Source organism: Mustelus asterias, chromosome 9, assembly GCF_964213995.1.
Source record: "Mustelus asterias chromosome 9, sMusAst1.hap1.1, whole genome shotgun sequence".
Lineage (NCBI taxonomy): Eukaryota > Metazoa > Chordata > Chondrichthyes > Carcharhiniformes > Triakidae > Mustelus > Mustelus asterias.
The window spans coordinates 9,797,190-9,821,746 of record NC_135809.1 but is presented as its reverse complement, the minus strand read 5'-3'; the positions used below and the strand labels follow the sequence as shown (position 1 = coordinate 9,821,746).

The 24,557-nt window shown below is 43.6% G+C and overlaps 1 protein-coding gene across 3 annotated transcripts in view; it reads right to left on the bottom strand.

Moving 5' to 3' along the window:
• LOC144498487 (host cell factor 1-like) overlaps positions 1-24,557 on the bottom strand; it is a 467,986-nt gene that overhangs the window by 415,722 nt on the left and 27,707 nt on the right. For all 3 annotated transcript variants that reach the window (XR_013498710.1, XM_078219675.1, XM_078219676.1), the window contains 10 exons: positions 23,686-23,865; positions 22,715-23,023; positions 19,732-19,919; positions 15,992-16,216; positions 13,972-14,079; positions 10,504-10,723; positions 6,288-6,424; positions 5,454-5,604; positions 3,323-3,546; positions 1,502-1,748 (listed from right to left, as the gene is read on the bottom strand). Coding sequence is in view for 2 of the 3 variants with exons in the window: in XM_078219675.1 (XP_078075801.1) it covers positions 1,502-1,748; positions 3,323-3,546; positions 5,454-5,604; positions 6,288-6,424; positions 10,504-10,723; positions 13,972-14,079; positions 15,992-16,216; positions 19,732-19,919; positions 22,715-23,023; positions 23,686-23,865 (1,989 nt within the window). In the remaining variant the exon portion in view is untranslated. The remainder of the gene's footprint in view (positions 1-1,501; positions 1,749-3,322; positions 3,547-5,453; positions 5,605-6,287; positions 6,425-10,503; positions 10,724-13,971; positions 14,080-15,991; positions 16,217-19,731; positions 19,920-22,714; positions 23,024-23,685; positions 23,866-24,557) is intronic.

The window sequence follows — 24,557 nt, the reverse complement described above, 5'->3', positions numbered from 1 at the left end:
TAAACTTTATACTTTGTGCTCAAAGACACTACGGGATTGGGCTTTTTACCTCATTTTGAGAATAGAGATACAGAGTAAAACTCATTCTGCATTGTCCCAATTGCTTTCTCATAAGAAAATGTTCTGAATGTCCACAGTGTTCATTTTACTTTTTCCCCATTCCAACTGTGTCCAGGTACAATGGAAGATATTCCCATATCCACATAGATTTTTATGAAATTGCAAACAAGATCTTTCGATGAGTCAAGTTTAAAAAACAGAATTATATTTAAATTTATAGCTCTTACAATCATTCACTTTGAATGATAATACTTTGTGCTGACATATTTAATGTGATATTCTCTGTGACTGTGGCTTGTTATCCCATTCCATCCTGCGCACACTCAACAGCCTTTGACTCAAAGGACCACCTCCAGACTCCACATTTCAACTGGAATTAGTGCATTCAAAACTGTGTCGCCCACATTTGACCTTGTACCACGTTCCGTTAGCCCACTGCCCCAATCATCCCTGACCTAAACTGGCTCCCAGTTCCCCAGTGCCTCCAATTGAAAGCGTGCACACTTGGGTTTAAATCCTATTATGGGCTTTCCCCTCCTCATCTCTGTGATTGCCTCCAGGCTTGACCACCTTTTAATCTCTTCCCCTGTCTGTGGCCTTGTGCAATTCCCCACCTTTGTCTCACCATTGGTAACCATACTTTAAACCTAGGGAGGCGATGGCCTGGTGGTATTATCGCTAGACTATTCATCCAGAAACTCAGCTAATGTTCTGGGGACCTGGGTTCGAATCCTGCCACAGCAGGTGATGGAATTTGAATTCCATAAAAAATACTTGGAATTAATAATCTACTGATGACCATGAAACCATTGTCGGAAAAACCCATCTGGCTCACTAATGTCCTTTAGGGAAGGAAATATGTCGTCCTTCCACCTAGGTTCGATTTCCAGCTTGGGTCACTGTCTGTGCGGAGTCTGCAATTTTCCCGTGTCTGCGTGGGTTTCCTCCGGGTGCTCCAGTTTCTTCCCACAATCTGGAAAACATGCTGGTTAGGTGCATTGGCCGTGCTAAATTCTCCCTCAGTGAACCTGAACAGGTGCCAGAGTGTGGCGACTAGGGGATTTTCACAGTAACTTCATTGCAGTGTTAATGTAAGTCTACTTGTGACACTAAGAAACTATGAAATCTTTAAACTTTAATATCTTTAAACTTTAATGTCATTTCCACCAGCAACACTTAATGAACCACTCTCCTCTCCAAAATAACTAACCAAAAAACTGGTTTAAATAATAATTACTTAGAGTTGCTCTAGCACACTCTGAAGAGGCTGGGATCCAAGCTGACAGAAAATGAGCCCTTATATTCTGCTAACCCATCCTTGCTTGTAATAATAAAGCAGCAGAAATATATTGGTAACAATTGTACTTTAACACTAATAAACATCGCTCCTTTAAATAGGGTGGCCAGTCTTAGATGCCCAACTTTTGGTTAGTCTACTCACTTTGATTCAGAGATATATTTGCTGTACTGGAGGTAGCTGTATTTGTAGTATTTGTTTCTGTGGTTTCATGGGCCGGTTCTTCTGCTGCCGGCTGTATCTGTTGATCTGAAGTTTGCACACTATTCTCGGAAACGGCCACTGCAGTTGTGATTTGTTCTACAGCTACCGGCACCTGAGTTTCACTGGCGTGTGCAACCAAGCCAGTTACTCGAGGAGGCACTGCTTCTCCCGATATCACAAACATGGGCTGTCAAAACACAAAATATACACAGCTAGAAATATATTAGCCTATGAATGCATTTGTATCTGTGAATACAGTTGAGCTACAAGGAGACTGGATAGGCTTGGATTGTCTGCTTTAGAGCAGAGAAGGCCGAGGACGGGGGCGGGGGGAGAAACATGACTGAGGTGTATGAGATTATGAGGGGTATGGAGACAGTGAATAGGAACAGCTGTTCTCCTTGGTTGAGGGGGGCAATCACAAGGGGGCATAGTTTTAGGGGCAGGTGTTTCAGAGGGGATGAGAGAAAAATATTTTCACTCTGGAATGCGCGGGGAAGGTGGTGGAGGCCGGAAACCTTACAACCTTTAAAAAATATTTGGATGAGCACTTGAAATATTATAACATTCAAGGATGTGGGGAAAGTGCAGGAAAATGGGTTAAATGCGACTTTAGTAGTAGTTATTGTTGGTGCAGGCACGATGAGCTGAAGGGTCCTTTCTGCGTTGTACGACTCTATGACTTGTAACTGTAAATATTCAGGAATAACTCTTCAATGTAGGTGACCATAATAATCTATAACCGGAAAAGGAACTCCCAGTATAAACTTCTTACATTTATACTAAAACCCTACTGTGCTTCTGCACATCAAATACATAATTTTGGTGAATACCTGTTTCAAAATAAGGAGTATTAGCGCTAGGAGAGACTCTGACAATGAATGTAAATTAGCCATTCCCAGAACAGTAACAAAAATTACACTTGCATTTTATCTTTCACATGACAAAACGGCCCAGAGAGGATTCGTAAAGGGAAATCAGGTAGGAAGTAGGAAAGAAGTTAGGGTGGGTGACCAAAGACATAGCCACACATATGTATTTTCAAAAGGTTATTGATGATAACGTTGAAGAACTGAAGCAAGGAGGGTTAGGAAGAAAATTACAAAGTGCAGCGGAGGTAATGCAAAGGCTCTAACTTGGAGGCTGGAGTGGGGTGTGGTCAGTAGAGCACAGTTGAAGCAGTGCTTGTATCTGTGAATACATTTGAGCTATAAGGAGACGAGATAGGCTTGGATTGTTCACAAGGGCGTTGGTTGTAGAGTTCAGTGAGGAATTTGAAGATGAGGGAAAGGATCGACGTGGTGGTGAACTAGTAGCAGTTACCACACTAACTTGCATTTATACTGTCTCTAGAGTAGAAAAAAAACAGAGGTTCTTTACAGAAGCATAGGGAAAAAACACTGAGCTTGCGAGATATTAAGATGGGTCAGAGGTGGCCAAAAGCCTAGGTTTTAAGGAGGAACTTAAAGGAGAACCATGGTGAAAAATAGGGGTTCACAAGATGGAATTCCAGAGTGTGGCATCTAAGTGGCTAAATGCACAGTCGTCAAAGGAGGTGAAAGGATTGCACAAAAGACCAGAGCGAGAAGAACGGAAAGCTTGGCGAGGAGTGGGTGTGGCATATACGAGCTGAAGATTACAGAGTTAGGAAGCAGGGAGGCCACAAACTGACACAAACGCAAGGATGAGATTGAGGTGCACATCAAACTTCAATTAGCAAAAGACAAAAGTACAAGCAAATCAACAAGACAAACCAATTACCTCAGTGTTAACTACAGAAGAGGTTGGGACAATTCCTGGTGTAACCTTTAATGTTGTTGGTGCCACGGTCAAAGGATCTATAGTTGTGCTAATCCCTTGAGTGGGCAGTGTTGTTACTCTGGCCAGAGCAGTGACCGGGGTTGTAAAGTTTGACGAAGCAAGTCCAGTTGCTCCAGCGTGAATTGTAGTCGCTGCAGCACTCACAGTACCCAATGTAGTAACACCTGCATAGTATTAGATTACAACAATAAGCTTATGAAAACTATTCAAAGCTTGTTAAGAAACCCAAAACAATTTTGGTCTTAGTGACACAAGTCTAGTTGCAGTTGCAGTCACCCAAATGCCAACACAAAAGGGTCATGATTAGAAAATAAAATATATCCTCTTTTGTATTATTTTATCGAGCAGATAGAACAAAAATCCAGGTTGCATACAGAGTGTCGCTAAAGTATAGGTTCACCAATGTTACATATTCAAATAGAATACCGCTGCTGTTGAATACTCGGCACAAATTCTTCAGAGACTTCCAGCAGGAAATTGCCCTTTTCTCCATCATAGGACCTAACATCGGCTGTTGCCCTGTGAAGCCAGGCATCTCATCTTGAGAACTGGACTGGGGGAGGAAAGTAGATCACCAAGGAAAGGATGGACCTCCTCACTAACACAGCAGAAAGTTTTTCCCTGTCCTGTTACCCAAGTGTCTATCTCTGTTTCACACCCAAACCCAGCCTCATTGAGGCCTGGATAATTAGGCATTCAGTAATATATAGAAGACAGTCAAGAATTTTACAATTTTCCCTTCTACTTCTTGCAACTTCAGCCAACAAGCAAGCTCAGTGAAACTCAGTGTCGTTGTGAGTATGGAACCAGGAGCACTTCAGAATATCAAAAGGCATTTTGAAAAGCTGGGGTGATGTACGAGCTACCACATTAACACTGTATTACTGAGGGGCGCCACAGTGGTTAGCACTGCTGCCTCACAACGCCAAGGACCCGGGTTCGATTCCCAGCTAGGGTCACTGTCTGTGTGGAGTTTGCACGTTCTCCGTGTCTGCGTGGGTTTCCTCTGGGTGCTCCAGTTTCCTCCCACAGTCTGAAAGATGTGCTGGTTAGGGTGCGATGGCCATGCTAAATTCTCCCTCGGTGTACCCAAACAGGCGCCGGAATGTAGCGACTAGGGGGTTTTCACAGTTTTAGTTTATCTCAAAACAGCTCTTTGGAAGAAAATATCATAAACTTGCAAAGCAACTCTAAAAGGGGGTTCAAAGAATCAGATTCAGGGCTGTCCACCCAGCTACTCCATCATATGTTTTGAAAGTGCTTGTAATCACTTTGAGCCTCCACGAGAAAGCAAAAGAGGTATTATCCACACAAGATTTACAGGTGGGGCTTGGTTACACCTGACAAATTGATTTAACGTTGACGCCATTATCCAGCCACGAAAAAAGAACTATTATATTAGAAAAGTTTAGAAGGACCAACACAAAAACTAGCAAGACAAATAACTCATCACTATTGTAAAACCTTGTCATAAAAACTGTCTATTGAGTTTCTGCTCGTCGGCACTTCAGGAATTACACAGCAGACAAAGGCCAGGTACATCACATGTCTTTGCCAACAGTTAGCTCAGCAGCATTACTTGAAGCTGGGGTGAGGTTGCCTGACCTCTCAGCCATCTTGCCTCATGAGACCTGGGTGGCTGGAGAGAAAAGATACAGAATTGATAATCCAAATGATAACTGCTGACTGGATAACAATTCAACTGGAGAGGAATGCTTGGCATGACATGGCTTCCAGCCAGCTGCAGAAATGGGATGCACATTTACCACACTACATGTTAGCCTGCACACATTAGTGGAACCCGACAGTCTAACAAATTGGTAACATGTGGACTGCAACCGGATTTGGGATAGTGATACACTATCTTTTCCTTAAACACGGATTCCCATCAGTTCAACTCAGATCAGATTTAATGGCAATCGCCATGTATCTCAGAGGCAATGGCAGATTTTAAACACGTTCCTACATACGTTTTAACCATGGTAGGTTTTTAAAAAAAATAAGTATGCTGACCATAAAACTGTGCAATCATCTCAACTATACAAGGCTAAGTACAAATTATAATCGGTACCTGTGGTTCCTTTCACTAGCAAGGTCGAGACAGTAGGCTTGCTTGAAGACACAGTGACAGGTGTAACCAATCTGACTCCACTAACTGTGACAGGAGTCCCACCAACTGTTCGTAGGATGGTACCAGGTGTTCCTGGAGTCTTCAGAACCACCTAGAAAAATGATCATTGAAAATTTACAGACTAACACCCATTCCGTTAATTCAATTCCAGCCTCGGGTCACTGTCTGCATGGGGTTTTGCACGTTCTCCCCGTGCCTGCGTGGGTTTCCTCTGGGTGCTCCGGTTTCCTCCCACACTCCTAAGATGTGCAATTTAGGTGGATTGGTCATGCTAAATTGCCCTTAGTGTCCCAAGATGTGTAGGTTAGGGGGATTAGCAAGGTAAATAGGGTTACGGGGATAAGGTGAGGGGTGGGCTTGGGTAAAATGCTCTGTCAGAGAGTGGGTGCACACTAGATGGACAAATGGCCTCCTTCTGCGCTGTAGGGATTCTATGGATTTATAGGTAACTTGATTATCTAACCAAGCAGGGTGACTAGGCGGCAATTAGGAACCGGAACCGTGTCCAAATTATTCTCTCCTTTAGCTTGAAGGCATTTAAAAGCACTCCTCGATGCTGAATGATAGACGACAAGCCAAGTACTGAGAAGAGTTATGGATCTCATGACTTGATTTGCTCCGGAATGACTTCACACAGTGAATCTATCCACTATATACAATAACCTATTGCATGTTCAGTTGGTTAGAACAAATTACAATTGCAGCCTCAACTACAAGGTTCATTCCTAGCAAGTATATGCAAGCTGGGAGCATGGAATGGAATTCTCCCCATACCTGTGTCATTCCAGGCTGTCCTGTGGTAAATTTTGGCACAGCAGTAATGATTTTTGCAGGAGCTCCAGTTCCTGATGTCACTACTTTCGTTGTAATGATTGTTATGGGGGACTTCATACCAGGGGATGCAGATACGCCTGGAGAAAAATGCACAAATCACTGTTTAGGATTTGTAAATGAATTTAAGACAGTTACCTTTTTATATGTTTGAAGTGTTTAAAAACTAATCGAGTACAAATAAATTCTTCTTCATGTTGCTCTAACACTTATAGGTCAAGATACAAAACAATGAAAAAAAGTACTGCTGGATAGACTTCAGCATCAACCCACCACAACAGTCAATAAATGGTTTTCCTATATAAAGAATGGAGAACGCAAGGTGAAGCTAAAAAGATAAGATACCAACAACTAATAAATGTGAACATTTCCTGAGATTTCACACACCAATTTCCTTTTGCTAAATCCAGGCCGACAATTTCCTGGAACATTTCAGTGTAACGGCAATCTAAGTGTGACATTGCGCAGTATTTTGAGGAATCTTGCACCAGTTTTACTGGTGGAAACATTGCTACATGAGAATTCGTCAATTATTTCTAGTACTTCATAAACATCCACTGAAAACATCTGCTGTTACATAATGACTAGCTCCACCTGGATTTAAGCGAATTACTGCAGATGCTGGAATCTGAAACCAAAAGAGAAAATGCTGGAAAACCTCAGCAGGTCTGGCAGCATCTGTAAGGAGAGAAAAGAGCTGACGTTTTGAGTCCAGATCAGCCTTTGTCAAAGCTTTGACAAAGGGTCATCTGGACTCAAAACGTCAGCTCTTTTCTCTCCTTACAGATGCTGCCAGGCCTGCTGAGATTTTCCAATGTTTTCTCTTTTGGTTCCACCTGGATTTATAAGAATAATAAAGTGGCGTATATTTACAACCAAACATTTAGTCACATCAACGCGCAGTCACCTGACATCAATGTTGGTGATATCTCTGGAGTTTGATCGTCATTATCTTCTGAGATTATTTTTGTTGACTTTTCCTTACTGAGACTTGTGAAATACTTAACCCGAGTGCACTTTGGACCTCTGTTGTCCCCTCCAGTAGCTGGAAGGGTTTACCCAATAGGAATTCCCTGCTCTGCAAAATACTGGTAGAGGAAGAGGGGCAGAAGAAAGGGGCTTGAAGCGTGAATTCCCATGGCAGATATCAGCACACCCACTATTAGAAAGACAGACTCAGGAGTGGACCATTTAGTCACTTGAACAAGTTGTAGTCTTCAATGAGATCATGGCTGGTCTGTATTATAATTCCATTCACCCACTTTGGCTCCATTACCCTTAATATCCTTCTAAAAATATTCCAACCGGATTAGGGCAATAAACCACTGAAATGAAATAATATAGGAAATACATCCATTCATGAATCAAAGGCTTGATGTGTCTGTAGACTTACAAAGATACACATAAATACTGTGGCTACTTCCAACTCCTCAAAGCCCGTCCACAATCTACATGGCACAAGTCAGGAGTGTGATGGAATACTCTCCACTTGCCTGGACAAGTGCAGCTCCAACACTCAAGAAGCCCAACAGCAGCCAGGACAAAGCAGTCAGCTTGATTGACCTCCCAACCGTCACCTTAAATATTCACACCCTCCCCCCACGAGTGCACAGTGGCAGCCGTGTATGCCATCGACAAGATCTAAACTGCAGAAACTCGCCAAGGCACCTTCAGCAGCATCTTCCAAAGCCACAACTTCTACCGCCTCGAAGAACAAGGGCAGCAGATGCAAGGGAACACCACCCACCTGCAAGTTCCCCTCCACGTAACGTCACACCCCATGCTGACATGGAAACAAATCGCTGTAGCTGGGTCAAAATTCTTGAAATCCCTCCTAATAGCACCGCAGGTGCATCAGCACCCACATGACTGCAGAGGTTCAAGAAGGTGGCTCACCACCACCGTCTCAAGATCAAATAGATTGGGCTCACACCCCAAGAATGAACAAAAAACACAAACAGTAAAACAGGTGGTTTGAGTTATAAGGAGAGGCTGTATAGGCTGGGGACTTTTTTCCTCTGGAGCGTAGAAGGCTGAGGGGTGATCTTATCGAGGTCTATAAAATAATGAGGGGCACAGATCAGCTAGATAGTCAATATATTTTCCCAAAGGTAGGGGAGTCTGAAACTGGAGGGCATAGGTAGAAGGTGAGAGGGGAGAGATAGAAAAGGGTCCAGAGGAACATTTTTTCACAGAGGGTGGTGAGTGTCTGGAACGAGCTGCCAGAGGTAGTAGTAGAGGTGGGTACAATTTTATCTTTTACAAAGCATTTAGACAGTTACATGAGTATAAAGGGATATGGGCCAAACGCAGGTAATTGGGACTAGCTTAGAGGTTAAAAAAAAGGGGCAGCATGGACAAGTTGGGCCGAAGGGCCTGTTTCCATGCTGTAAACCTCTGACTCTAAATAAGAACAATCTAGAAAATTCTGCAGAACGACTGAATTGCTAGAGGATCTTCCTGCTGTGGCTGAGTTTTCTCATATTGTGCTCACTTTTACAGGGCATCCAGCTGGAAGCAATTGAAGCCATTCAGCCCGTTGAGTTAGTGCTGGCTCACAAAATGTTATTCCCACTCCTTGTGCTGTCCCCATTGCTCTGCAATTTCTTTTACACCAAGTAATTATCGGATTCCCTTTTGAAGGCCAATTCTGAATCTGTAACCACTACGCTATCAGGTACGCATTCCAAATCCTAGCCACTCATAAAAATGTTGTCATCGTGGTGCTATTTGTTCTCACGTCCCCCTTTCATCAGGTGAACAGTAAAAACTGAAATGTGCAGTTCGTTCGCCTCGGCAATTCCTTTCACAAAATACACATGCTTTGCATGCAACGCAGATGACCAAATAAAGCACAGACTTTACTTTTGTGAGATGGGCTTCACGTTTGAGAAGATGGGATTTATGGTATTAAATCCAGCATGGATGCAATGGGCTGAATAGCCTCCTTCAGCGGCGTAATAACTCTATATTCCAAACACATACCAAAACACTCGCGAAGTAAGATCCCTAGAACTAACTCCAGTTAACTTTGAATCCAGTGAAAGATAATTTTCAACTCTCCTCAATCCATCTACTTTACTGATTGTGTCCACACATTGGCCTGGAGTTTGGTCACCATGGTGAATCTCTTTGTGGTGGTGAAAATCCTGGGAATCAACATAATTTCTATATCTCATCTCCGAACCTGGCATTCCCCATCTCTGCGGAGGCAGGGCTGGAATGGGGCGGGAATGGGGAATGTGTGAGCGCTCTGCAGTGACAGCTGCCATTGAAATGATCAACTACCTCCAGCGATTGCTGATTTTGGAACCCCGGCTGCGTGAATCCTGGAATGTGCAGAATGGACCGGGTGAATGATGCTTTTTTATTTTATTACATTTTCAAAATGTAATGCCAGAGCACAGAGACAGGCCTTGGCAGCCGCCTCTGCACCCAGCAACCTCTGCATTCAATCCGGGCTTGCCCACCCTGGCTCCAGCTGCTAACCTCCCCACCAACCGTTCTGCAGGCAGCCATCTTTACGGGTTGGGTTCGCTGAGCTGAGGATTCTCCTGACTCTATGAACATCCGGTCCATCGGCTTTTAATATGAGGTCTTACAGAAGGTAATAAGCTAAACAATCACAACTAATTAGACCTTTTATGTACCTAAAGGTCTAACGTATGTAGCAGAATAGCTTTTTTAAAAAAATACTTTAAAAAGAAAATAGCTGAACACCAATCTCTCTAACACAATTATTCATGAAAATTAAATTGGAAACCTAGGAGCCTCCCACCCATTGACTCTATCTATACTTCCCGCTGCCTCGGCAAAGCAGCCAGCATAATTAAGGACCCCACGCACCCCGCACATTCTCTCTTCCACCTTCTTCCGTCAGGAAAAAGATACAAAAGTCTGAGGTCACGTACCAACCGACTCAAGAACAGCTTCTTCCCTGCTGCTGTCAGACTTTTGAATGGACCTACCTTGCATTAAGTTGCTCTTTCTCTACACCCTAGCTATGACTGTAACACTACATTCTGCACTCTCTCCTTTCCTTCTCTATGAACGGTATGCTTTGTCTGTATAGCGTGCAAGAAACAATACTTTTCACTATGTTAATACATGTGACAATAAATCAAATCAAAAATCAAATCAAAAAGCCTCCATCCTGTACCTGTAACATTGGGTTGATGCATCAGTGCTGAAACAGGAATGGTTTTTATGATGGTGGTTGCTCCAGGTTTGCTGCTAGTTGGTGAGACACCGCCAAGACCCAGGATCGTTTGCTTTGTACCGATCCCACCAGCTTGCGAGGTTGTGATTATTGTTGCTGGCTTGCCATCTGCTGCCGTCACAAGTCTCACAATAGTCCCCGGAGGAAAGGGGCCCTTGGCCTTCAGATGTGTTAAAAAAGATCAAAATATTTGTCAAATGGGAAACAATAAGGTGAAAGTCATGGCAGGCACACACCAGAAACAACTATTTCATTATTTTCATTATATGCATTTAAGAAAATACAACATTTAACTCATTGTATGGCTCCTGCAAGAAAAACGCAAACACCCGCTGTGGTTTTCCAGAATCAATTTGTGTCTGTATTCTGATATTGAAACGTGCAATATTTTAGTGTCTATTAAGCAAATAGTCTAGGGTGGCATGGTGGCACAGTGGTTAGCACTGCTGCCTCACATCGCCAGGGACCCAAGTTCGATTCCCAGCTTGGGTCACTGTCTGTGTGGAGTTTGTACGTTCTCCCCATGTCTGTGTGGGTTTCCTCCGGGTGCTCCGGTTTCCTCCCACAATCCAAAGATGTGCAGGTTGGGTGAATTAGCCATGCTAAATTCTCCGAGTGTACCTGAACAGGTGCTGGAATGTAACGATTAGGGGATTTTCACAGTAACTTCATTGCAGTGCAAATGTAAGCCTAATTGTGACTAATAAATAAACTTTAAACTTTCTATAGATAGGCAGATAATGGGGCAGAGTGGTATTTTTCCCAGCAATACAGAAGGTCTACGTATAAACGTAAGCAGTGCTTTGTTCCCTAGCTGGTGAATTTTTAATGCTGGGAGATAGCATCTGTCCTAACTCTTCAAATATTTAAACTTTATGAAATGCCCGACAACACATCAATACAAACTCATTAATGTAACTCGGGAGTCAGATCAAGCACACTGACAGAAAGTAGAGCAAGACCCCCTTTAGTCACTGGTCTTCCATACAAAGAACAAAAGGTACACATCTAGTGTTGCACAACTCCAGTGTGGTGCGAAATCATGTTTTAATTTTAAAGTTTATTTATTGGTGTCACAAGTAGGCTTACATTAACACTGCAACGAAGTGACTGTGAAAATCCCCTAGTCGCCACACTTCGGCGCCTGTTCGGGTACACTGAGGGAGAATTTAGCATGGCCAATGCACCTAACTAGCACGTCTTTCAGACTGTGGGAAGGAACCAGAGCACCTGGAGGAAACCCATGCAAACACGGGGGGAACATGCAGACTCCATACAGACAGTGACCCAAGCTGGGAATCGAACCCAAGTCCCTGGCACTGAAAGGCAGCAGTGCTAACCACTGTGCCGTACTTTACCTTTAAAGTAAAGTGTCTCTGTCACAAGTTAAAATGTTGGCCCTGAACTATATTTGAATTTGACTATGCACACAAAGAACAGGAGGGTCCTTTGGCCCTCCAAGCCTGTGCCAATCACATTGTCGTATCTAGGCCAACTGCCTGTATCCCTCTATTCCCTGTCTGTTCGTGTGTCTATCCAGATAAGTTTTAAATGTCGCTAATGTAACTGCCTCAACCACCTCACTTGGCAGTGCATTCCAGTTCCCCACCACCCCCTGTGTAAAAAACTTCCCCTGCACATTTCTCCACTTCCCTTGAACTTGTGCCCCCTTGTAATTGTCATTTCTGCCCTGGGAAAAAGCTTCCAACTGTTCATCCTATCTATACCGCTCATAATTTTATAAACTTCTATCAGGTCACCCCTCAGCCTCTGTCTTTCCACGGAGAACAATCCCAGTTTATCCAATCTCTCCTCATAGCTAACACCCTCCATACCAGGCAACATCCTGGTAAACCTTTTCTGTACTCTCTCCAAAGCCTCCACGTCCTTCTGGTGGTGCGGTGACCAGAATTGGACACAGTATTCCAAATGTGGCCCAACCAACATTTTATATAATTAACATAATTTGCCAACTTTTATACTCGATGCCCCGGCCGATGAAGGCAAGCATGCCATATGCTTTCCTCACCAACATTTCCACCTGTGCTGCCACTTTTAAGGATCTGTGGACCTGTACTCCCAGATCTCTCTGTGTGTCTGCGCTCCTGATGGTTCTGCCATTTATTTTATAGCTCCCACCTGAATTGGATCGACCAAAATGCATCACCTCGCATTTGTCCGGATTAAATTCCATCTGGCATTTCTCCACCCAATTTTCCAGCCTATCTATATCCTGCTGTATTCTCTGACAATCTTCATCACTATCCGCAACTCCAGCAATCTTAATATCATCCACAAACTTGCTAATTAGACCAGCCATGTTTTCTTCCAAGTCATTTATATATATTACAAACAGCAGAGGTCCCAGCACTGACCCCTGCGGAACACCTCTAATTACAGACCTCCATTCAGAAAAACATCCTTCCACCGCTACCGCCTGTCTTCTATGACCAAGCCAGTTCTGAATCCATCTAGCTAGCTCACCCCTGATCCCGTGCGATTTAATCTTTTGCACCCGCCTGCCATGAGGGACCTTGTCAAATGCTTTACTAAAGTCCATTTAGACAACATCCACAGCCCTTCCCTCGTCAATCATTTTTGTCACCTCCTCAAAAAACTCAATTAAATTAGTGAGACATGACCTCCCTCATACAAAACCATGTTGTCTGTCATTAATAAGACCATTCAGTTCCATACGTGTATAGATCCTAAGAATCTTCTCCAACAATTTCACCATCACACAGTACAAGTCTTGCTGTTTAATCCTCAAATGCTTGCCGCAGCACTCTGTTATCACACTGTGTGTAACCTTGAGGGAAGAAAGGGAAAGAGAACTGGACTGATCTACTCCAACCTGCAAAGTATTTGTTGAAATATGGTGGAGCATTTGACAATAGCCACAGGAAAGTCTGTAGTACAAACCACGTCACCGGATCTCCCAAATGAAAGAAACGTGGCAGCAAGAAGCAGCAGAGAGGAATAATAACACAGAAAAGGCAAAGGTGACCAGTAAGCTACTGAAATATATATCTATGAAAAGTAAAATGGTTCTTTTGGGTAGACTGCAGCGAAACTCTCCAGATCCACCTAGTGGCCACAGTCCACAATTATATTGTGATTTTGAAAATGAAAAGGAAATAATTGAGCAATCAATTGTGACAACAGGATGTAACGTTGGAGGCAGGAGTGCGCACCTTATGCAACATTTTTAACACAGACATGGATCCATAAGTTTTCTGTAAGTTTAAAAGTGCATACTCCTGGAAATCACAGTAGGCAGTATTACCGACTCTTGGTATTCTTCTGACGGCTATTTAAATGCAGACATTAAAACTGCTAAACGCGCAGTTAGTTTACCCAAAATCAGCCATTCCGAGGTTATGAATACAAAAATGTAGCACAACATACCTGGATGAACTGTGCCAAAGACCCAGCAGTAGCCTGGCCAGTGATTGGAGCACCAGTTTGCACAGGGGCTGTCTGAACAAGAGTCATCATTTTTCCCAAATTGGAGATCTAAACAGAACAAATTTCAACTGATCACACATGGTCAACAATAATAGTGACCAGCACTTGCATAAAGCCTTCAAGATTGAAAATAATCCATTGTGCTTGACAGAGGTGATTAAAAGGAATAAAGGAATGGACAACAAGCCATAGGGCAAGTGTTAGGAGAGTTTAAAGTTTATTTATTAGTGTCACGAGTAGACTTACATTAACACTGTAATGAAGTTACTGTGAAAATCCTCCAGAGTTGCCACACTCCTGTTCGGCTACACCGAGGGAGAATTTAACACGGCCAATGCACCTAATCAGCACGTCTTTCAGACTGTGGGAGGAAACCGGTGCACCCGGGGGAAACTCGCACAGACACGGGGAGAACATGCAGACTCCGCACAGTGACCCAAGCCAGGAATCGAGCCCGGGTCCCTGACGCTGTGAAATGACCATAGTTGATAGGATATTGAGGTTTTAAAATGAGAGACGGGAAAAGACGGTGGGGTTTAGAAAAGGAATTACAGAAAGTAGAGCCAAGGAAGCTTTAAATATACATCTATTCATGCCAAAAAAAATTACGACCAATATAAAATTCTCTTGAAGCTGTGCTTGATGATGCATATACACAATTTTTTCTGACAACAAGAGAAAGTTTCTTACAAAGTCCCAGCCCAACGTACACAAAGGAAGTTAAGCAGGCACTATTTTTTTACATTTACTTTATGTTCACACATCGGGTCATATACAAGTTAAAATTAATGCTAACCTATACACAATGCAGCAAAGCAAGATGCAAATGTTACAAAAGGCCATCTTGTTTTCTCCAGGAAGTTAGAAACCTCAAACATACCAAACAAGTCGTTCCTGCTGTACAGATTTTCACAGCTTTGTGAAAATAACAAAAAAAACAAAGCAGGCAAAATGCAAATCAGGGTAAATAAAACCATGTAATGCCCAATTACAACTAATCTCTCCGAGTTTCATCATATAATGCATCAGTTAACAAGATGAAAAAGGGATCTAATCCTGAGGCTTCTGCGAATGTTGAGCTGTAATGAGCCGTTAAGTGCAAATGAACTACCTAAAAACTTAATTTGCCCTCTGATTTTCTCTCCTCTTCACCCAGTGTTCCTCTGAAGGCACAGCTCGCATCAAGAATTCATCATGTGTAAAATATCAGGCAAGTGTCCTGCCACGTGGCTGTAAAGCATGTAGGAGCCCAGTTTGTTTAGTAAACAAAACCAAACCAGTAAAGTTGGTGCAAAAGCAGTGAAACATTGTGACATCTGCAGCACCTGCACCCAAAGAATAATTAGTGAGTTGAGAGCTTCCAACACTGAAGGTTCCTGCGCCAATAGCCTACATGGAATCCAACTGATGCAGATACATACTAGTCTCCGTTCTTCTAGGTTGTGGTCAAGGCCTGGGTTCCCAAAATTCACCTGATGATGGAGCAGCGCTCCGAAAGCTCGTGACTCCAAATAAACCTGTTGGACTTTAACCTGGTGTTGTGAGACTTCTTACTGGGTTCCCAAAGATGAGAGCATTTTATTTTTTCCCAAATATAAGGCTAGGTTCCTTTAAATTCTGCTTTGGAAGAGACGGGGTATCTGTCACCAACTCCCATTCCCCAACCTCTCCGTTATCAACCTACGCTGCACTGCGCAGATAATTTCGTCTGACAGTCACCAGCCACACATGTTCAGGCCCTCAAGGTTGGATTTGATGGGTAAAACCGTCATTATCGATCAACTGCTCATTATAGAACACACTTCATTTATATTTCATTGCCCTCTAAGGGGCGAGCAAGCCCCATGGCCAGATTAATACCTGAACTGCAAGTTGAGAACCGCACCTCAGCGTTCAATCACCTTGAGGCTTCATTAACACAACTCTGACATGCAAAGCTATCGAATAATTTTGAAATTACCAGGGAGCCCCCACCGCCGACTTGAATTGGGCTTTTGACGAGCGTGAATGTTTTGGTGACACCGCCCACGACGGTGGTGACAACTTGAGTCTGCTGAGCTACAGTCAATGCACCAGATTTATGTACAGTTATAATAGGCCGGGAAGAGGCAGAACCGAGCGCGCCAGACGATGTTGCCACTTGTGCAGCTGCTGTCTTCAGCATTGTTGTGGCCGGCGTGTTCACCTGCACAAAATAGAAGGCACTTTCACACATCTATTGCAGAATAAAGATACATTTTTAGTTTTGCCTTCACACAAACCTGTCCATTATGACTCGTCGGCAAAGATAATTTACTTGACAATTAAATACAAGCTTCTTTCACACACATTATTCATAGAAATCATAGAAACCCTACAGTGCAGAAGGAGGCCATTCGGCCCATCGAGTCTGCACTGACCACAATCCCACCCAGGCCCTACCCCCACATATTTACCCGCTAATCCCTCTAACCTACGCATCTCAGGACTCTAAGGGGCAATTTTTAACCTGGCCAATCAACCTAACCCGCACATCTTTGGACTGTGGGAGGAAACCGGAGCACCCGGAGGAAACCCACGCAGACACAAGGAGAATGTGCAAACTCCACACAGACAGTGACCCGAGCCGGGAATCGAACCCGGGACCCTGGAGCTGTGAAGCAGCAGTGCTAACTACTGTGCCACCGTGCCGCCCATTTTGTTTGTCTTCAATTCACAGAAGTCACCATTCCTCCACTGTGTCAATCCTACAATAGTGAAAAATATACCTGGTATACTGCATTTTGGGACTCGCAACCAGGAATAAGCTCTCTTCCTCGTTTATTGTAAGTAACTTCTAACATATAGATCATTTACAAATAGATCCATCATTTGCGAACACAATATCCTCCCATATTGAATCATAGAATCCTGCAGTGCAGGAGGCCATTTGACTCATCGAGTCAGCACCGACCACAATCCCACTTAGGCCCTATCCCCATAACCCCATGCATTTACCCTAGCGAGTCCCCCTGACACTAAGGGGCAATTTAGCGTGGCCAATCCATCTAACCCGCACATCTTTGGACTGTGGGAGGAAACTGGAGCACCCGGAGAAAACCCACGCAGACACGGGGAGAATGTGCAAACTCCACACAGACAGTGTCCCAAGCCAGGAATCGAACCCGAGTCCCTGGCGCTGAGAGGCAGCAGTGCTAGCCACTGTGCCACTGTGCCTCCCCAAACGCAAGTAGCAGAGAATTCTGTGTTGTGTTATGCTAAAAATAGTTTAAATTTTCACCAGTGAGAGGCTGATAATTCCTGGAGTCGCACATAGGCCTGACCAAGTAAGGATGGGTAGATTTTGTTCCCTAAAGGGCATGAGTGAACCAGATGAGTTTTTACGACAATTGACAATGGTTTCATGGTCACCAGTAGACTTTTAATTCCAGATTTTTATTGAATTCAAATGTCACCAGATGCCGTGGTGGGATTTGCACCCAGACCCCCAGAGCATTATCCTGGGTCTCTGGATTACTAGTCCAGTGACAATATCACTATGACAGCACCTCCCCTATGCACTTTTTAAAAAATGATTTACTGTTCAACATTCCATGCTCCGTTCAAGCAATTACTTCTTAATATAAGACAAGCTCACACCCCTTTCCTGGTGAAAAAACCCAGCAACATTCAGATCAGAGGATTTCATTCACAAGCAACAAAATGATATTGTAAAAAGGGAGAAAGGAGCGAGGATTCCACCGATAGGAAATAAAAGGCTTCTGTTTTTCAATCTATAACTTCCCCACACGTATCTAGAACAGGGTGACCTACCTTCTTGCTCCCTCAGCCGCATTCTCAATAAACATCCAATTTTGAACAATTGGTAGCAAGTTCCTCCCAGTTATCAATGTCAATGCTGGCAGACTTAGAGGACAGCTTGTCGTTTGAGCATTTTCTTTGTCCTCCCCTGGAATGCCGACCCATTTGAGGGTGGTTGAGAAAACGGGACCTGGCAAAGAGGGGGGTGGGGTCGTGGTGGTCTTGGGGTGGGGAGGAGGAAACGCTTTTCGGCCATCTGGACACAGTGTCCAGTTGAGGAGTTTTGAGGACTGACTGTTCGAACTGGCAACAATTTGTCCATCAAGCTGCATCATGCTTCGAGTCCAAACTCCTAAATGATGGGATAGAGTGGCAGCAGGAAAGGAAAGGAAGCAAATCCATGAGGGGCCTGGTCAGGGTAGATCGGGAGAAACTGTTCCAGCTTGTAAAAGGATCAAGAACAAGAGGGCACAGACTTAAAGTGATTTGCAAAAGAAGCAACCGTGGTGTGATGGTTTTTTTCCACACAGCGAGGGGCTTGAGTCTGGAATGCACTGCCTGAAAGTTTGGTGGAGGCAGGTTCCATTGAGGTATTCAAGAGGGCATTAGATGATTATTTGATTAGAAACAATGTGCAGGGGTACAAGGGAAAAGGCAGGGGAATGGCACTAAGTCATAATGCTCCTCTGGAGAGCCGGTGCAGAGACGAGGGCTGAATGGCCTCCTTTTGCACCATAACAATTCTGTGATCATGCCTGTGCCAATTCTTCAGTAGAGCTATCCAATGAGTTCCATTCCGCTGTTTCTGATAACCCAGTAATTATTTCTTCTCTCATCCAGAGATAAAAATCAAAGTTTGGTAAATGGGAGTCGAGATGTTTTTGCACCATTTAGATCTGTGCCCTCAAAGTGGCAAGCTAGATGCTGCTTCCAAGCATTATTACACCATGTTATAATGCTCCAGCCATAAAATAGCATCTCATCTGATTTACTACGTGCAGGAGATGTACTAGTCCACAGACACCTTCAATAAAGGCAGTCACAGTCTCCAACTAACCTCGATCACTTTTCCACAAGGTCAGCCTCAAACAGAAAGGCTGAGTTAGTGGTTAAGTACCAGAGTTAAGCTTCAGACTCCGTCAATGCTGCCAAGCAGTGCTCCAGTGCTACTGAAGCCAATGTTCCCTCTACACCAGGTGGACATGTATCGACTCAAAAGTCCCTGCACAGTCGAAACATAAATCAGCCCCTTTAAACAGTCACTCAACAAAAATTTAAAGGGATTGCACACCTAAAGTTGCTACAGGGAACGCAGATTATAAACCAGGGGTCACAGTCTGAGGATTCGGGATGGACCATTTAGGACGGAGGTGAGGGCACATTTCTTCACCCAAAGAGTGGTGAGCCTGTGGAATTCATTACCACAGGAAGTAGCTGATGCCAAAACATTGAATGTATTCTAGAGGCGGCTGGATATAGCACTTGGGGCGAATGGGATCAAAGGTTATGAAGAGAAAGCAGGGTTAGGCTATTGAGTTGGATGATCAGCCATGATCGTAATAAATGGTGGAGCAAGCTCGAAGGGCCGAATGGCCTCCTCCTGCTCCTATCTTCTATGTTTCTATGTAAACCTTCAGTCACGCTTTGATAATGGTTCGTTTTGGTAACTGACACATCCTTTCAACAATTGGGCAATAAACGTCCTCCTTTTTGGAAGGCCAAACCACACAATCTAATTTGTCTTGCTTCCCCACAAATACACCTTCCTAAATTTCTAATTTATCACCACTATAACATCATCCTTAACAGAAAGTTATAGATCCACTAATGACAACACTGAAATTTCCCTCTCACCGTACTTCAAGCCTCATGATCAAAATCAACCAACGATTCAAGAGGGAAAGAAAAATAAATACTCACACTTACTACGGAGGGAACAGCATTAGTGGTGCTTTGAGCTGGGACAACCAGGCGGACGCCAGCAGGTAAGGAAGAAACTGCAGCTTTTACTGTCTGTACAGCTTGCTGGGAGACTGTAACCAGCTGGGCTGCTGCTGAAGTTATCCCCGATACCTGAGCAGCAGAGACTTGCATTGGAGTCACAGCATCTTTACAGAATACAAAATAGAAATGTGTAAGGTACTGTACAAACCAAAACTGAATGAATAGTTGAAGTTCTAGAATATTCCTCAAAATGATGCTCCTCTGTCAAGATTGTCGTAATAAATAGCAATTTGGTGTACAGAACTTCAGTGTTGCAGAAAAAAAGACATGCTGTCGAAGTTTTTTGCCTTGCACTCATCAGGACAGATTCACAATAAAGAATCATCGAATCCCTACAGTGCAGAAGGAGGTTATCATCACCCAGAGTCTGCACTGACTCTCCAAAAGAGCATCTTACCCAGGCACCTACCTCCCCACACCCCTCTGTACAGCGTACAACTCAAGCTTCACCTATTGCTCAAACACTTTACTCGTCCAGGTTAACCTGAGGTAGACTGGGTACTCTTCAGGACCATAAAGGTGACCTTCGGCATATTCGTGTGTTTGTACAATATACAGCAAGCAATGGTCTGATCAGGGTAATCATTATCCTGCAGGATGGCCTTGATTAGCCCTATTTTGGTCAGTAAATGGCCTTATTTATGAGGCTATCGATAAGCCCAATCCTGTAGGGTGGAACTGTGGGAATCACAACACATATTGAAATGGAGCAGTCAAATGATCTTCCTTTCCTCAACATGCTGTTTCGGAACCTGCCAATGGACTCTCTCCCACCATTGGGCAACATACGCGTTGGGATTCCTACAGTTCCATGCGGGGATTCAGGGGTCTCACAGCTGGCGGTGAAGAAGAGCATCCCGGAGGGGGCAGACCTGAAGAGAGGCAGGGACACCCGACATGGGGAGTCCCACCCAAGGCCTGAGCAGGGTGACCTACGGGGCTTTCCCCCTCCCCATTCCAAGTTCCTCCCGCCAGTCTCAAAGTTGAGGCTGGATGGGAAGCAACCCTTTATGTGGGCTTCACCCGCCCACATAAAGTTGCAGAGTGTTTGGGGGAGGTAATGTCACCCGGAGAGTTTAACAGGCCCGCTTGTTGGTAGGGAAACATGAAATTGTGTCCCATGTGTTTATCTAGCTTCCCTCTCAAATGCATCTTTGCTATTCACCTCAACTACTCCTTGTGTAGCGAGTTCTAAATTCTCACCATTCTCTAGTTAGAGTTTCTCCTCAATTCCCAACTGGATTTATTAGTGACTATCCCATATTTATGACCTTTAGTTCTGGTAACCTCTTGAGGTTTCGCTGGTTGGCTTGAAATGGTGGTGGTTCTCTTGATCTGCTGCAGTCCACAGTGCTGCTATGGAGTGAATTGCAGGATTTTGACCCATTGACAATAAAGGAACAGCGGCGATATACTTCCAAGTCACGATGGTGAGCGAATTGGAGCGGAACCTCAAGGTGGTGGTGTTCCCAGGTATCTGCTAACCTTGTCCTTCCAGATGTTAGAGGCCTTGGGTGTGGAAGGTGCTGCCTAAAGAGCCTTGATGAGCTTCTGCAGTGCATCTTATAGATGGTACAAACTGTGGTTCGTCATTGCTGGAAAGAGTGAAGGTTTGTGGAAGGGGTGCCAATGAAGCAGGCTTCCTCCTGAATGGTGTCAAGCTTTGAGTGTTTTTGGAGCTGCAATCATCCAGGCAGGTGAAGAGTATTCCATCACATTCCTGACTTGTGCCTTGTAGATGGTGGACAGGCTTTGGGAAGTCAGGAGTTGAGTTACTCGCCATAGGATTCCTAGCATCTAACCTATTCTTGTAGCCACCCTACTTATGTGGCAACAATTTATGTTGATGTGCCAAGTAGAGTGTTTCAAACCTAAGACTCCCCATATAATTAAATTAAAATGCTGACAGGTTATTTTTACCTAATTAATGGTGGAGTGTCAGGGAGGGGAGGGGTGGTGAAGACCCCATTACTTGGAAGTATTGTGTTCAGTTTTGGTCACCTTCGTTGAGGAAGGATCTGGTGGCACTGGAGATGCGGTTCAGAAGAGTTCACTAGATTGATTCCAGGTTTGAAGGGGCTGTCGTACGAGGAGCAGTTGAGTATCTTGGGCTTGTACTCGCTGGAGTACAGAAGAATGATGGGGGATTTGATTGAGGTGTATGAAATACTCAACGAGATTGATAAAATAAATGTTAACCAAATGTTCCCCCTTCTAGAACAGTCTAGGACAAGAGTTGTAGAGTAAGAAGCGGGGAAGGTTAAAGGCAGAGATAAGGAGAAGCTACATCTCAGAGTGTTGTGAAACTATGGAACTCTCTGCCCCAGAGTGCAGTGGATGCAGAATCAATCAATGGATTCAAGAAAGGGATAGATAAATATTTGATCAAAAGCGGGATAAAGGGCTATGGGAAAAGGCAGAGAAATGGAGTTAGGATGAGATGGAGATCAGCCATGATCATATAGAATGGCGGAATAGGCTCGAAGGGTTGATTTGACAACTCTCGCTCCTAATTCCTCTATTCCAAAGACATTTGATAAAAGATAAATAGGAAGATAATTTGAAATAAGCAATGAATGTGTACTTCACAGTGGCCAGAACAATTGCTGCTTATAGAACGCTCACCTGCCTTTATATGAAACCTGGATAACTTAAAGCAGGAAAATTACTCTAAAGTAATAGTCCAATGCAGTTAAAAAATAAATAGCTTTCAAATTCAGCAATGCTAAAATATACCTTGCTGCATGGGAGGAACATTGAGAGGTTATAATTAATAGCATTCCAATGTCTGTAAATATGAGCCTTAAATATTTTCTTGTACAACGGCCACATGAAACTCAGGAAGACAAAGGTTTCAAATGATGACAACTGAAACTGTTAAAAATACTGTGGGGCTTACTAGTTATTCCAGGAACCAGCGCACTATTGGGAGAAGCTACTTTAGAAACAGGAAGTGGTGAATGCAGTGGTGTGGCAGGAGAAGCAGGCGTAGGAGAAATAGGGCTGCACGGAGTCTTCTGTGGAAGTGCGGTATTGCTCAATGATGGAGTTGCCATGGTGGTGGCGGTGGTGGTAGGTGCTGGCGGCATATCATACTTCTGAAGCTGAAGAAGGTAGGCATCTGCGGTTGGAACGGCACCCCAACACACTTCAAGTGAATTTGTGCTGGCTCTAACCAACTGCACACGGGATGGTGCGGGGGGTTTTTCTAAAGGCAAACAAAACAGTGTTTAAAGTTATATTTAGGAAAACTGTATTTTAATATTTCACTCACATCCCTCCGCCCAGACCCACATTTCTTAAGCCTCAGTTTTCAAGAAATACTCCCTAAGAAAACGTGCAAGCTAAAATGCTTCCCTCCGTTATCCCAATGTCAACTTTATCCTGAAACGATTTGACATAGACTCAAAGTTCACAATAAAACCCTTCTCATGTTTCTGATCCAGATTTCAACTCTCAAACAATTTTCTACTTCTACCGCTAGCTTTGTAAAACATGGCCACATTACGTTCCAGTCTCTGCCGCCTAACACTTATAGTCACAAAAATAAATGCATCCCTTCTTCTGAAATAAAGACCAAGCAGCTGAAATGGATACGGATACACGCAATATATTTATAGATGAGAAAGGTCATTCATTCATTCAGAACTACCCAACATTTCCCCTGCAAGTGCAGCACCTAATTACAAAAAAAATGACCCCAGCATTTTTGCTTCCTGTACTCATTCAGGTGGTCTGGTCCATGTGTAAAGAAGAATTGCCTGATATTGGTCCTTTGCTCTTTGAACCCATACTCTATTCATTTTTAGAGAAATTTTTCAAACAAGAAAAAAATTCTTTAGCTCAAGTTAAGGACTATGTAACACTCACCAGTTTCCAAATACCAAAGATCCTTACAGCAGACTTGATTATTCCAAGCCTTCCGATAGCCATCCCTTCCACTCCAGATATAAAGACGAGTATGAATAGCAACAGCACAGTGGCCAGCCCTGGCCCTTGGTACGTTGTCCTCCAATGTGTCTGAGACTACAGGTGTCCAGATATTGCCATCTGCCAGGAGTATACAACTAACTTAATTCATTTTGCCAAAGCATGTTGTTTTTTTAAGCAGTACATCACACATACAAACTAAATACAAAGCAATTAAATAGTGAAATTCTGATGTATACCACAATATTACAGAAATCAAGACATTTATTTATTAGCGTCACAGGTAGGCTTACATTAACACTGCAATGAAGTTACTGTGAAAATCCCCTAGTTGCCACACTCCCATGCCTGTTCAGGGACACTGAGGGAGAATTTAGCATGGCAAATGCACCTAACCAACACGTCTTTCCGACTGTGGGAGGAAACTCATGCAGACATGGGGAGAACGTGCAGACTCCGCACAGACAGTGACCCAAACTGGGAATTGAACCCGGGTCCTTAGTGCTGTGAGGGAGCAGTGCTAACCACTGTACCGCCCACGACGAATTAAACATGGTTATAGCAGAGCTTCAAAATTGTTTTTTAGTGACATACTGACACCATTTATTTCAGAGGATACTTTCCAACACCCTACACACTCAACATAAGAAATGTCTGATGCCAGTTTTAAAAGAAGTACATGACATGTTTTCTCCCAAATTTAACCAGGTTATATCTGAAGTATACAATAAACTGTGTTAGCGTATACCTTTTGTGAACTAGTAGTTTATGAAAGTTAACTGCCTAGTAATGGCAACCAAATAGCAAACTAA